Source organism: Dermacentor silvarum, chromosome 10 (assembly GCF_013339745.2).
Source record: "Dermacentor silvarum isolate Dsil-2018 chromosome 10, BIME_Dsil_1.4, whole genome shotgun sequence".
Taxonomy (NCBI): Eukaryota; Metazoa; Arthropoda; class Arachnida; order Ixodida; family Ixodidae; genus Dermacentor; species Dermacentor silvarum.
This window is the reverse complement of record NC_051163.1, coordinates 149769771-149786010: the sequence shown is the minus strand read 5'-3', so window position 1 is coordinate 149786010 and position 16240 is coordinate 149769771. Positions and strand designations below refer to the sequence as shown.

General features: G+C 43.9%; 1 protein-coding gene across 1 annotated transcript in view; it reads left to right on the top strand.

Moving 5' to 3' along the window:
- Positions 1–12679, top strand: part of LOC125941144 (uncharacterized) — a 19905-nt gene extending 7226 nt beyond the window's left edge. The window contains exon 3 of the mRNA XM_049658103.1: positions 12564–12679. Coding sequence (XP_049514060.1) covers positions 12564–12679 — 116 coding nt within the window. The remainder of the gene's footprint in view (positions 1–12563) is intronic.
- The last annotated feature ends 3561 nt before the right edge of the window (positions 12680–16240 follow it).

The window sequence follows — 16240 nt, the reverse complement described above, 5'->3', positions numbered from 1 at the left end:
ACACGTACCGTCCGCTCCGATGCCCCGTCCGCGCTTCCCCTAGGAAAAGGCGCAGTAGCGCCAAGCGAAACCGTAGCGGCGGTCCGTGGCGTTTCCGACCGCCGAGAGAGGCGGTGCGGCCTTCCGATCGTGCCACTAGAGTATATTCTAGTTCACTATAGTCTCGACCTCCTCGGGGAAAAATACAAGTTGTGCCACCATGCTTGTTTGTAACGAAAAAGCAGTTACATGAATCTTAACAGTTGAATTTAGTGGTATTGCACTTTTTTTTTTGGGGGGGGGGGGGGGGGGGAGGGGGATTGTCTTGGGCTGGATTTATTGGCAACCCACTAAAAACAGGTACAGCCTCATAACCTGAGCTTTGTCTGTTGGCCACATTGTGCTTTGTTTTTATCTGCGTGCGTGCCATAGAATAAGACATGTGCGTGCTCTATGCTTTGTTTGCTTTTCCCCCCGTTTCGGTTGTGGTGCGCATGGTTCAGAATAATGCCTGGGAAATGTAAATTACAAAACGCCTGGCTCAGCAACGACGATTACAAACTTCGGGTTGCGCAGGACCCCCACCGCGCGAAAATTTGAGAGGAGACTTAGCAGGCTGGACGAGTTTGTTCATGACCTCCTGAGCTTCAATCCTTCCTACAAAGAGCTGTGGAAAGCAGTCAGGCTGTTGCTTGTTTTGAGCCATGGGTAGAGTGTACGCCATGGGCAAGCAACTGTCGAACGGGGGTTCAGCGTCAACTGCCATATCTCCATAGAGAATCTGAAAGGTTTGTCATACATTTCATAGCGTATCATATGTGACGCAGAGGACAGGGAAAGTGGAATTTTGAATGTTCATATAACAAAAGAACTCAGAATAGCTGTGTCCGCAGCGAGGCAGCATTACGGTGCACACTTGGAATCGGAAAGGAAACGGTACCAGGAAAACTCAAAGCAGACAAAAAGGCGCACAATCATGGAAGAAGTTGAACGGTTGCAGACGAAGAAAAAGAAGCTTGAGGCAGTCGTTGCCGATTTAACGGCAATCGGAATTAATCGGATTTAACGGAAGAAATCGCACGTGGGCACGGTGTCGAAGCACGGCTTAACAACCGGAAGATGACGGACCATTGGAAGCTGCGGCGTTCTGCCTGGTTCCTGCCTGGTTCTACGAACTGTGAGCTCTTGGGGTTTCGGCTAAGTGTCGGGCGGATTTATTTCCCTGATTGTTGGTGCTAAGTATCGTTTTGAGAGAAATTTTATTTTTATATAATCAGATAGTGCCACAGATGTCGACAAATTCTCCAGGGGATGGCCCGGGGCGATCTCCGCCTTGGTCGGCCTCCCTACCACCTGATCAAATGCCTCTTGAAGCTTTCTTCCGTAGCGGGGTGAGCAGCATTCCTGTGGCGCTGGTGCCTTTGCATGGAGGAACCATCCGGCTAAACAACCCAAAGGCAGTGCAGGCGCAGCTTCAGGCGGCCACGCATCACTACTTGCACATTACCGATGTACGACAGTTTGGCAGAGGTGGGATTGTTTGCCAATCGCCAGACCAGGCGTGCGTGTATGACCTACTTAAGTGCTCATCGTTTGGATCATTGCAAGTAAGTGCCTTCATCCCTCCGCATCTTGCCTGTACCAAGGGAGTTCGTGGTGTGGACTCGAATTTAAGTCCGGCAGAGACCCTGGAAAAGCTCTCCACGGCTGGGGCAATTTCTGTTTACCGGTGCAACAGACTAGTGGACAATGCACGTGTACCCACAGAATCAGTAATTGCCACGTTTGCGGGTACATCTTGCCCCACTGAGATAAAGATCTGGCCTCTGATCTTCAGAGTGGATCCGCCTGCCTCGTGCCCATTACAATGCCGCAATTGTTGGCGCTTCGGACATAGCATAGGCGGTTGTAAATCTAGCCTTCGCTGCTGTACATGCGGGGAGAGCCATTCCGCTAGTGACTGCTCGGCTCAATCGGACACGTGTTGCCTTTGCGATGGAGCCCACAAGGCTGATTATTCTAACTGCCCTGCTAGAAATCAAGAAATTCAAATCCTGGAAGTTATGGACAAAAGGCGTTGCTCACGCCGAGATGCCATTGTGGCGGTAAAGGAAAGAGCTCATGGATATGCGAGTGTGACAGCACGACACCAGGCTGTCGTTGATGGAACCTTGTCAGAGGTAATCGCACAAGCGATTGAAAAGTCTATGGCTAAACTCATGGAGCGTATTGTAGAAAGCGTCACGGAATGTTTTAATGGCCTTGTATCCTCACAACTAGTGCAATTATTACCGACTGCTACTGCTCAACCAATGCACTCTGAAATGAATGCTACTACACCTCACGCTCAGGAAGATGAGGTTATTGCAACATCTCACATAAAACAAGTTAGGCCTATTCCAGGTTCCTCAAGCAAAGACACTACTAGCTGTGTCAATTCTGATTCACAGGATACCTCAAACATGGAAATTGATGTGAGAGCCCAGAAAAGGAGGTTTTCTCCACTGGAGAATACCACTTTACGCTCAATTAGTAAATCTAAAAAAATCCTCTCTGAAGTCAACTCAAAATCCAATATTTTGGAGGAGGAAGTTGCCTCTGCGGTGCTCTCATCACTGGAAGGTAGATGAGGGTACTACAGTGGAACTGCAGATCAATATTCGCTGCTTCTACCGATTTAAACGTTCTGTCTTATCAACTTTGTCCAGATATAATTCTACTGCAAGAAACTTGGTTATCTCCTGAAAAATTATTTTGGTTACGTGATTTTAGATCGTTTTGCCTAGATCGTCCGTCTAAAGGAGGGGGCTTGTTAATTATGGTTTCAAGCAAGTTTTGCCACAGGGCAAATATATCATTCCAGCTGATGTCTCCAGAATGTGAAATTTTAGCGGTATAAATTACTCTCCCTGGCAGTAGGCCTTCCTCTTTGGCTAATGTATATTTTCCTTCGGGTGTTCAGGATGCACGCCCACTAGACTTAGTTCTGGCAAAATGCGATAAAGAAATTGTATTGGCTGGAGACTTCAACTCACATCATATATCCTGGGGAGTCAGATCAGACCAGTGTGGTAAGTGTCTGTGGGACTGGGCAACAAGTAATAATTTTCTATGTCAAAATTCGGGATCAGTTACCTTTCTTTGCGGACAGTTTAGATCTGTGCTGGATCTTACATTTTCGGGTCCAGGTCTTTCCATATCAGCATGGGAAACAGTGAATGTTGGGACAAATAGTGATCACGTTCCAATTAAGTGTGAAGTCATAGGTTCGCAGTCCGCCGTGGAGGCTCGAATCCACTCATTTGTGGATTACAATAGATTTAAAAAATGTTTGCAGACCACTTTCAAATCAACAATTGAAAATCATGCATTGAACGCTGAGGATATTTGCTCAATCTTAGACTTCGCGCAAAAGATCAGAATTCCAGTTAAAAGCTAGCAAGAACACTACTTCTACGCGTTGGTGGAATGACGACTGCTCGCGGGATTACAAGCGACGGAAAGCTGCGTGGAAACAACTCATGCAGAACCAGTCTCCGAGAAACTGGAATAACTATAAATTTATGGCTGGAATGTTTAAAAGAACGGTATCTAAGGCAAAATATGATTACAATGTTCGCCATTTTGAATTTCTTTCAAAGTCAAATAATAAGCGTGCACTGTTTCGGTTTTTAAGATCACAAAAATTTATTCCGCGTCCCTTGAACTTGGAGTCAATAGTTTTAATCAAGTAGAATCTCTAGAGGTAATTGTGAGAGGTTTGGAGGTCCGATTCTCGACCTGTTTTCCCTCCTCTCCTCAAAGACAGGGCACATTTGAAGATTTCGAAGAGATTTCTTTGTCGGAATTGTTGGAGGCTGTTTCATGTTTACCAGCTGTAACCCCAGGTCCTGATGGACTCGCTACTAAGATGCTTAAACTTCTATTTGACATCGCTCCTAACATTCTGTTAGATACTGTAAATCACTCAATACAATATGCTTGGATCCCTCCTGTGTGGAGAATCGTGAAGGTGATTCCACTGCTTAAAGACCAAAACAAAGGGTATGTACCAGACAATATTCGGCCGATCTCTCTAACATCAAATTTTGTAAAATTAATAGAAAGGTTATTATACACCCACATGAATGAATTTGTGACAACAAGAGAATTATTGAGCCCCTGTTAAATTGGATTTAGGCCAGGGATGTCAATCTGGTGCGCACACGTCGACCTAGAAAGCAGAATTCAATTGGCTCGCTACCACAACCAATGTGCAGCTCTAGTTACATTAGACATTTCAAAAGCATACGATAGTGTGGAATACCCTATTTTAACAGAAAGGATGCAGGAAATTAGATTACCTGATTACTTCGTAACGTGGACTGCTGAGTTCTTGCAGGGCAGGGAGTTTTACTGTGCGCAAAGTGGAATTGCATCAGGAAAATTCAGACAAACACGCCGGGTTCCACAAGGCTCAGTGTTATCTCCGCTTTTGTTTAATATCTTGCTAAGCTCCATTCCTTGTCATCAGAATATATGCACGTACGTTTACGCTGATGATATAGCGTTTTTTGCTTCGGCAAATGATATTCAGGCACTGTACGAGTACTTACAGGAATACTTATGCGAGTTGGAAGCTTAGCTGGATAGTATTCACTTGTCTCTTAATGTAAATAAGAGCGCTGTTCTTGTCTTTCCGGTACAAGACCCATTTACGATATCCCTTTCGTACCGCCATTCCACTATTCCACAGGTGGAAAAAGTCAGATACCTAGGAATTGTTTATGATGGAAACCTTAACTGGCGTCTACATATTGAAAATATAACCTCAAAAGCTTCCCGTGCAATGGGGATATTGAAAAGGATTAGCAATAATCGATGGGACATGCGCAGAGACACACTTATAATGATTTACCGCATGTATATCCGGCCAATACTAGAGTTCGGCTGTGTGTTATTCTCTGGCTCCCCTGCTTATAAACTACGTCCACTACTTTTGCTGGAAAGGGAAGCACTTCGTTTATGTCTGGGGCTGCCAAAGTTTGTAGCAAACGCCGTGCTCTACAAGGAATCACGACTTCCTTCCCTAGAAATGAGATTTAAAATACTCACTGTTCAAACATTCATAAGGCTCTATGAATCACCAATAAGAAGATCCCAGTCGATATTTATTGGTCAACCCGCTTTATTTTTTGGAGTCCCGTGGCCTCGGTTTCACACGCCACAGGTGAATAAAACAGAATCGTTATTAAGTCCGTTAAATGTACGATTAAATGATATAATCACGGTAAGCAGTATCCAAAAGTCATTGGTTATTACTTATGATAACATATACCCCAACCATGCGAAGCAACTTCCCTGGCATATTCTTAACGGCTTACTCCAAGATCACTTGGACAAGCTCCAAACAAACGTAATTATAGCTACAGATGCTTCGCAGAGTGAGGAAAAGGCCGGAGTTGGAATTTTTTCATCTGCATTAGATTGGTCTTTTTCTGTTCGACTCCCCGACTATACTCCAATATTCCTAGCGGAATTCCTAGCTGTTGTCTTAGCTTTGCATAAGCTACAGCCTCCACAACAACCGCGGTAGTATTAACAGACTCTCTATCCTTGTGCACCTCACTTACTGCTCCTGGCGAGTCGCATATAGTAAAAAATTTGCACTCATTGGTTCCAAGTCATTTGCGGAATTTGCGATTAGTATGGGTACCTGGTCACAAAGGCATATTTATGAATGAAGCGGCAGATAGCCTGGCAAAGGCTTCTATTACTGGCCCTGTGTGTTCCCTTCTTCCAACGACAGGTTTCATAACGTCTGCCAGGTTTAGAAGATACACCCTTATGGCATCAAAATCAGATCTAACATCATCCACCGAACTGCACCACTTACAATTCCCTTGGAGCAGGAACTTTTCCAAATCAAGACAAACAGAAGTGGCATTAACAAGACTGCGATGTCGAGTCCCCCGCCTAAATTTCTACATGCACCGATCTGGTCTGGCGATCTCCCCTTTGTGCCATTTCTGTAACGAATTCGAAATGATCGACCATTACTTACTGGACTGCCGGCGCTTCTCCTCCCTAAGAAAAAGAACATTGCAAATTGCGACAGCTCGGCCTGCCATTGAACTCTCCGGAACTGCTGTCTTTCGGAGCTTCTGTGCTTGGACACTCACACAGGAATGTATGCATCGCCATAGAGAAATTCATTGTTGAATCAAACCGGTTCCATTGTTAATCATATTAATCCATTTATCATTACCTTATTCCCTCTTGTACTAGTATGCCTACTTTTTATATATTTATTGTCCACTGAATTGTATTAGAATTTATTCGCTTTATTATATTTACCAAAATTAGACATTTGCTAAATTTATTCACTTAGCACGTATATAAAATCTGCCCGACTCTTGGCCGATCCCCGTGAGTGGGTATGCGCCAAAGAAAAGGTCATCATCATCATCATCATCTATTTAACGGCCTTTGCCGATGGATATGCAGAAAAGGCTGAGAGAACTGGTGACATCTCGCACGTGGTGAAATCAAACAGCTTGAGAAAGACTGCAAAAGCGAAGGCTGAAGAACTTGGCAGCATTAAGACGCAAATAGAAAAGAAAATGAAAGACCTGCCCTGAGCTTCAGAATTTCATCTAGTCGAAAGAAACTGTACGTGCACTACGTCAAATAACTTTCCTTTGTTCTGTCCAATAAAATGTAACATGTGAACTACCGTATTAAATATTTAAATTTTTTGAAAGGTCCTTGAAAAGTCCTTGAATTTTTTTTCTTGTAAACCTGTACGAACCCTGGAGTTATGAGTATGTCTATTGCGCTGTTGCTACACTACGCTTATTCCGATATTTTTACATGTTGTGTGTAGCGCGTGTAAGAACGCTGCAATAGATGCACCTAAATACCTGACCAGACAGTCTCATGCATGTGGCTGTCCAGCAGCGAAGCCACACTGCTTACTGTCATCTCGCCTTGTTAGATCCCAGGCAAACTGCTGCAGACAAGAACAAACGCAAGAAAAAAAAATATTTAGTGCACTTTGTATCTAACCCAGGCACCCGGGAACCAGTCGATGATTTTACCGCAACGTTGAAAAAGACTGCCAACTTGCGATTGTTTCTATACTTGTAATGTTAAACTGACCGAAAACTGTTCCGGTTTCGCCCAAATATTTTTTTCTTTCGACGTTTCTAGAAACCAATTCTTGTGCCCTTCACTTAGGGACTAGTCTAACCATTGTGTCTGTAACCTACCAGTAATTAGCCGCGTTGGCACTGATTACCATCTAAGTGAGCGGCTGCACGTATAATATCCATGAGGTTTGTGCAGAACCCCATCTACGCAGCATTAACTGCTTTTAAGTAGACAAAGCAACATCAAAGTAGAAGATGTGCAGAATGCTACAGCGGACAAAAGACGGAAAGGCACGATGGGGACAAGAGCAGACTTCCAACTCGGCAGTTTAAACTCGTCATTGGAAGTCACCGCTTTGTCCCCATCTTGCCTTTCCATCCTTTGTCTGCTGTCGCGCTATGCACATCATCATGGATTACCAACTAGCCCGGTCTCACACCTTGCATTAAAGTAGAAGTGTGTAAATACGGACATGGCCAAAACTGTTTTTAAACATATTGACATGTGTATTTGATTATGTTGCTCTGGTGACCGCTTTTCACCAGCTAACAAATGTTAAAAGTAATCGCTCGGTGCAGGACATGCCTGCTTGTATCGGAAGTTTCCCTAATGTAATCGGTAGTTCTATCCGTTGTCTGTTGGCACCGCACCGAACCTTGTGTAATCTGATTCTATGCGCAATGTGAATTGTGTTGTGCTTTCTGGAAGGCGCATGGGCACCAGCTGCTCGGCACCAGCTTATGCTGGAACCTTCAATCAATCATCAAAACCGACGCGCTTGACCCACAGATGAGATTTCGACGATCGGCGCTATTGTTGTGCTTTGAGTGTAGCCTGTCTTTCTGGGCACAGGTTTGCCCTATAAAGAGCTAATTTGGAATACAGCGTTTTTTCTACTGTGTTCGTCACAGTCACTACAACATGATAATGACTACAACTGCAACGTCTCAAAAGATGCTGTAACTTGCTCTAACAATTTAGAGCTTTTTTTGTAGTGGTCTTCATAGGGGTATAATTAAAGCAGTCTCCAGAAGAAACGTCAAGAAAGAACTGTTTTAAACGACAAAGCAAACAGTACGACAAGGGTCACTTGTGCCTGTTCACGAGTGAAATCTTAAGGCGACATGAAGAGTAGTTAGCGGAGCTAACTGTTCAGAGAAGAATTGCGCTTCTCTGCTATGGTTAACATTTTCTCACTTTGTGGATCGCAGTTTTGACTTCAACATCTTTGTAATTGCGAAATTCTGCAGCACAGATGCATTTGCACCACTCACTTGAATGAAACTGTAGCGGGCGTATCTGCATCATCGGTCTATTTGCGAGAATCACACATTGTCATAGTATTGTGTCGAGGGGCACCAAATGGAATGCGTTTTTGTTACTGTGAAAGCACTTAATGCTATGAAAGCAGATGTGGCGATTGTTGCAGCAGTAATTAGAATGCCGAATCCGCATGGGGGGGTTGTGGTAACTCAGGATGAGCGCTGCGCCGAGGGAAGCTTGTATTTAGGTGTTCAGTGTGCTTACGCCCGACGTATCTTATTGGGAAACATGCAATAACCAGCAAAATATGTTGGACGTACTTTCATACAAACTACCAGATCTGTCTCACGTACCTGTAAAAAGTCGCGCATCCCCACACAGTACATTGGTGGTACTGTTCATGTTTGATATAATTTTGCTGCGTAGTTGAAGTGCTTACGTTTACTTAGCAACTTGTTATTTACTAATACAGCAAGGCTTCCATGTTACACACTGTTGTACTAGAAAGTAAACCATTGTGGCAAGTGATGTTGTCAGGCTGTTCTTAATTGCGCAGTTTGTTCTCTAGCTTAAAACTTCTGGTATCAGAGTTGTGTTTAGGCATCAGCAGACCCCATAATGCTGGTTGGTATTTGCACAGCGATGCAAAGACATGAGCAAGTGGGCACTGGAACTCTTCCAGTGCCCACTTGACTAGAGCACTGGACTCTACCAGGTCCACTTGGTACTCCCACATGATATATCATGTGGGAGTACCAAGTGGACCTGGTAAGCAGTATTGAAATCGTGTAGTGGGGGCTCCCTGTGGCCTGAATCACCTGCCAAGATATTTGGACACGGTGACTAGTGATTAAGCTGTCATGAAAGTGTACTGGTGACACATGGTTCACGTGAATTGATGACAGTATCGTGTCTCACCCTTACTGCAAAATACACGAAGGTTATCATAAAGTAGCATAACACAGCTGTCGGGGTTGCTGTGTGGATTCCACAGAAATATGAGATTAACACAGCTCTGTGGCAGCCTCTATCATTTTTTAAGATTTCATGGTTTCCTTATTTTTCTTTTTTAATATGAATTACGACATGACCTTACGAAGCAAGTAATTTTAATAAAATCATGTCACCTATTTTTGTGCACATTGTATGGAATTTCGCTGAGATTAGTAGTTGACTAGCTCCTGGATTGCTTTGAGAGACACCGCTCCTACCTGTGTACGACTTCGGCCTGTCATTCATAATCAGAAAAAGAAGAAAACGGAAAAAGAAGGATCCAGCAATTCATTGCAATACAGACAGCCAAAACCAATTCTCAGCATTGCTTCTGTATTCACTTGCTCATATGACTGGTGTTTATGGGTTATTGACTCTTGGCTGTAGAATTTGTTCCCCTTACTCTGACTCTATTGTGTTTACTTGCCTCCTATGTGTGAAATGGGCAGCGCGCGTGCGAAGGGACACACCTGTAGCGCTGCACTGCCGATCCGGGCAGCATTACATGTGTAGCGTGCGTTGGAAAATGTGACCCGACTATTACTAACTGAAGCAACAAGCGTGGTGTGAGCGCGCACAAACAAACATGAAGAGATCACACTGAATGACTGCAGACAACGACTGTCAAAACGCTGGCAGGAAGCATACGCCGGTGCGGGCGAAGGTACGTGCGGTCTATCGCTTCAACAGGAACTGAGCCGCGAATGCACGGCTCATAAAGGTCAGAGCCGTGTGGAGATAAGAGACGGTGCGGCGAGCGACGAGCGCGGTTGTTGGCAGAAGAAAAGTGCGCCCCCCCCCCCCCCCCCCCCGCTTCCTCCGGCGCTGGCTTCCCGCTTCCTTGCTTGCGCGCGGGAGAGATAAGAGACCGTGCGGCCGAGCGACGAGCGCGGTTGTTGGCACAGTAGAAGTGCCCCCCCCTCCCTCCGGCGCTGGCTTCCCGCTTCAAACTTGGTGTGCCAGAAGCACATAGCTGCTACAGGCAAAGAAATAAATCCACAGCATGTTTCATATATATATATATATTTTAGCCGTAGCACTTTGCTTGCTCAGTGTCCCTAGAGGATAATGTCGCAGAATTTTGTCTAAATACACAGTTATGATTTTGACTACGAAAACAATTTCAGTATTTTTCACGAATATTTATTAAGGCAAAAGCCTTATATGTCTCATTAGTCAGTCGACCTTGAGCGAGAGCACATCACCACTAAACACGAAAGGTACAAAAAGGCTATCAACTCTCGCCCTTAGGTGTGAATTAAGGCTACGAATCCTTGACGCTTGGTTTTAATGAAGGCGAAGGTTATTCAGGCACAGGTAATTAGGGTAGAGTTGAGGTAATTAGGGTAGAGATAAGGCACTCAAACCCACAACCATACCTTTGGTGGTAATTAAGGCGAATTTGGGCACTCAAATTAAGGCACTCATACCCACGACCTTTGGTGGGAGGCGAACCTACCACCTTGGGTGATAATTGAACCCATGGCCATTCTAATTAAGAAGGATGAATAAGCGAATTAAGGGGGATGTGTTCGTCATGTGTCCCTCTTTAATTCCCTCTTTAATGCATCAGCACTTGCGCCTTGAAGTCGTCTTAGGGATAGCATAAGAGACCCTGTAAATTTTTGTTTCTTGGCTTTCACTGCAGTATTTCTTGGCAGGCCTGCTACACTTATGGATATCATCTCACCAAAGAAAAGCATGGGGTATATTTATTGCTGTAGAAGCAGAGGGCCAACATGTGTGTAAGTACCGCATAGACCCGTTTAAGGGCCGCACCCCCAACTTAGCAGCCTAAAGTTTGTTAAAAAAAATTATGACGAAGCAATCGCATTTGGTGCCCCGATGCTGCTCGCGTGTCTCGGCGAATTCTTGCGCACTGTGTACTTCTGCATGTCGCTACTAGATGACGAGAGCTGCACATTGACCTATAATGCAATGTTACGTCCGGGGATCCAAGGTGTGCAAAAGTTGGACCAAAAGGCTTATCCGGTGTAAGGTCCACACCTTGTCGAAACTGTGAAAAAAGAAGGTGCGGCCCTTACACGAGTAGATACAATAGATCTCAGCAGGTACCCATAAAATGGTAGTCTAGTCGTAAATGTACACTCTGAGATACTTTATATTCCTTTTGTGCCTCCCCCTGCCATTTGCGATGTGTCCATTACCTCTACGATAGCTACGGCACACCACGCTACGGTCTATTCTTATCCTCTATGACAGACAGACAGAGTAAGCTACGCATGCATAAAAACGCTGCTATGAAAATCAATTGTTGCCCTGACAGTGACAAGTCCCTTGTCGAGAGTTTGGCTTAAAGCGACATTCCTTGTTCGTAACTATGTTCACAGTTATCATCAAACATCACCAGATTGTTACCTTCTTGGTGTATTTACATCTAGCCTAGTGTGAGCTCATTTGTTCCAGCGGCAGTCTGCAATTTTATTTCAGCAGCAGTTAAATTCTCGAAACTTGTGTTGCTGTGTCCATCCATCTCGTAAAGAGCCGGAGGCAATGTGACTTCCTCCATCACTTCTGGAGGTTTTCCATCAAAAAGCCTAATGCCATATGTATATATGTGAAATGATAGAACCAAGCGAAATAGTCTTGTTTTTTCTATCTGGGTTCACACTCGCGTGGAAGGAAACGGCAAAAGCTGCAGAAGAAATAATGAGTTCTTCTGCAACGTGGTAATAACTACTATCATGTCCACTTTATTCACATGTCCTTTCTACAAATGCAATCTTAGAGTGTGAGGCATTAAGCCTACATTGTTTTGCACTTTCTGTAACTGGTGCAGAACTTCGGATATTTACGGTCAACCATGACAACAAACATGCTGTAGTCGCTCCAGGCGTAATGGCACCCGCAAGTGAAATGCTATGGGAATACTTATTTAGCTGTAGTAAGTTGAGTGTGATTTAGTTCTAGAAAACTTGTTTGCAGTTCCAGTGCTTGTGTTTGTTTCTCGAGAATAGTACCAGGCATCAGTGTTGCACTTAATGACCTTGCTTGACTGATGTGGCTTTAACAAAGTAAAATTGTTTTGCCAGTGGATATGAGGAACTAGATTTACCTCCAAAAGAGAAGAATTCCTGATCGTTGCACGCCTAGTACATCGGTTTTCACAGTGATTGACAATTGTTCAACTCGGCAGTTCAAAACTGTCATTTCTCTGCATTGAATACACTGTGCAGATACACTGCTCTTCTCACCACCATGTGTGAGCGGTGGATCACTGCCTTCCTCCTTGCTCCCTGTCAGGGCACACTACTCTCGCACTGCATTGCGAAGTGCAGGCTGGGAGAGCTAGGTGTGGCTTGGGCGTAACCTCTGAGATCGCACTAGTGCAATCTTTAATGCCATACCTATCTGCACAGTGCAACAAGCTACAGCAGGGGCAGTGCGAGAGATCTGTGCACCGGCTTCTTTTTTAATTGCGGCACACCACGATACTGGTGCAGCTAAGCGTGGCCACAGAGTTGGAATCGGTTGCGGTGCAATCTAGGCGGGCATGAGCTGGCCAGAGCAAGCTGGCCCATTGAGGTTTATTGGCCTCCTCGTTCACACAGCAGAATCCCATGATGTGGGCAGGTCAGCCTGAATAAGTTGCATGGTTGGCATGCTGTGGGCTGTGCCACGTGCTGCTCGACAATAACATACATTTTTGTTGTTCATGTGGTATCCTGCAAGCCTACCTCTTCCACCATGTCATCGTTTTAATGGTTTCACGACAAAATGGATGAACCAAGCGGAAGCAAAAGACCATCACATTGAAACTGAAGGCTGCCATGATAAAGGCTGTCATGTCAGGCACTTGGAAGTCACATGTTGCAAATACCGAAGGTTCTCTTAATGTTTTGTTAAGATTTCATCACATATATAGTCCTGCAGTGGTTTCACGGGGCTTGCATGTTTAAAGTCATGCACCCCATTAGGCAGATATTGCAGTAAAGGGCAATAATGAACATAACAAAGTAATTTCGGCTCCCCCTTCGAATTTGTTGTAATCAGTTCCGAGTGTATTACCCTGTAGATGTGATTAGACACTTTGCATAAGTTGTTGCATTACAGCCTTCCAACGCTTGTTTACAGCATAATATGTGCTGGGAAATTATCACAAGAAAATTTGAAGCACTTCTTTACTGTAAGGCTTGCCTTTCATAAAGAGTAATTCACATGCTCGTTGAAAGGGCAACGATCCATTTATTTCAGGATCAGCAGCTTGAAATCTGTATTATACTGTCACTCTGTACTGTCACTGTTACTCTGTAGTTTCAATCTATACTGTCACTTTAAATCTATATTTCAAGTTTAGGAGTTTCTGAAATTCGTTCTGCTTGTATAAATGCATCACTCAAAAGTTGAACAAGATGTTACTGTAAGACCAGGGCCTGTTCTTGCTCAACTTTTCATTGAGCATTCTTTCATTTAGTAGCGCTTTGGCATCTGCTATCATGACGATGACCAGTGGGACAACTAGACACTTGCCTTAGCATGGCACTCAAGGACAGCACTTTAAAAAGGTCTTGTGCAAACTGGGCAAATATCCATCCATGCCCCAGACGAGACGCGGGCCCCCTAGGGATTTCTTACAGATAACTCTTTTTGGATGCTGGAGACATCCTAAGGTTGTATCAGAACGATCCTGAAAAACTGCCTAGTGAAACACAAAAGATGTCCTATGAATTGCCCAGCTGGACCGCCTTTTTGGATGTCACTGGGACATTAGTAGGATGTTAAATCTTGGCATAGGTCTTAGTCTCCAAATTAATAATTACGTTGTGGTGCTACCTTGTGGCTTTCGAAGCTTGTAATGCGTCAAGAAGAGTTGATGCTGAAGTTCCAATGCTTTATTGTAACTGTCTGTAAGACAAGATGTCAAATTCTTAGTAACCACAACAAAAGATAACAAAACTAGCACCATTTTCTTGACAGATCTTACACAATGCGAGTGAATTTAGTATAAGAACGGCGGCTTGATGTCTTCTGCGTGTGTTTGCAGCGGACATGTGCGCAGTGCCTGTGGCAGACACTGAACACTAGGCATTGCATCTATAACACACGTGTGCTATGCGTAGCATTGTGTATGTTTGTTATATTCAATTAACTAAAGTTTTGAAAGTTAGCGCTATCAGAAAGTATGCAAACTATAGTGTATGCATGAGCTTCAGACGTATCTGATTGGGTTATTTGCATGCACATATCAGAAATTATGTTTTTCTTTCTCGGAGACTCAAAGACAAAACTATTAGGAGGCCATCTATTATTGTGTGGGCCGAGTAAAGGCCCTGGTGTGACTTTCTTTGGACATCTTTGTTAGGACAACCTAAATATTAAGTAAATTTAAAGAGATGCTCATCTGGGAAGCAGATGCATAGGCATCTGGCATGATATCTCCTGATGCTCATTTGCAGAAGATATTTCACGTGCCGATTCCATATTCCAGTCACGTCAGTGATGGTGCATTCTTCGTATTTAGCTGGCTAGGACGTTGCTCGGAAGTCCACGGTAGATCTTCATTAGGACGAGAAACACGTGGATCTTCTTGGGATCATCTATCGGAATTTTTGTGTCGCCTGGGCAGGTACTAATAGACTAATTGTTAACAGTATTGATCTGACAAACGCATATTCAAAAAGATTATGTGGGTGTGTTTTCTAGGGGCTGCTTTGTTCTAATGAAACCTATATTCAGTTTTCACAAACGAGAAACAAAAGTCACAGCAGCTGTAAGAAAAAGTTTTCTGGGTTTTGCATTGTACCTAAAGTAGCTGCTGGTGTTAATGTTGTCGTATATGTAGAATGCTACCAACTGGACTCTTCACGCAGGTGCCGCCAGTGTTCTTGCAGCTTCAAAACCCTGTCTGTGGAATCTTGAAACTTCAAAGAGGTGCATGTGCGTGCCCACTAAACCTCCACATCTGCATCATTATTTTCAGGTAAGCCGACAGCCAAGACCACAGCCAAAGCAGCAGCCAGAATAGTAATGGCTAGCAGGGCACATCCCGCCTGAACACTTGATTTCTCGCCTCAGCCTGCTGACCAGGAGCGTCCACAGTTGAAGCCATGGTTGCCACCACAGTCCCCTCTTTCAGTGTTGCCAACATTGTAGCATTTGGATTATGTATTGTTGAGAGATAATGCGAGCGAGTCAGGGCATTGTGCACTTTTTACTTTTTGAAACACATTCCGAAATCTATGTTATGCAGTGAGATTGCTATTGGTACATTTTCTTCAAATAAATGCGTGGTCTAGATGCGAGCCAACAGATTAAATTGGGCAAGTTCATTGTTTGCCACTGAAGTAAGCGAGGTACAGATGACGAGGTTCATAATGCCCTTTCTGCATTCCATGCATTTTTTCTTCTCTTGTTGTGCTACCTTTTATTTATTTGTGTGTTTATTTATATTGATGCATATGCTGGGGGCTATGGCACGATTGTGGAAATTATTCCAATATATCATATGTCTTGTGCTCTAGGCTTATTCTCTCCGCAAGACCTGTGTCACCCTTATATATGTGCCATTTATTGCTAAGGGTGACACCTGATATTAGTGCATGTACTCTCAGCTTAAATTTGGAATCAGGCCTTCAACACTAATCCTTATTTTAAGGATATTAGCCTTATGTGCCTTGTAAACCCCATTTTTCTGTTGAGTGCACAGAATGTTAGTTATATATGTTTAATACTATTGAAATGTTACTCCTAAGTAACCTTATAGATTTGCGTTGTCTTTCTAGAGCTTTATTAAGACCGTGACCTAAGGTATATGTATATCTTGTGCATGTTGCCAATGCGTAATGAATTTAGCTGGCCATATGAGATAATGAGCTTTTTTTACCTACCTGCTGTGGTGGCTCAGTCAGCTAAG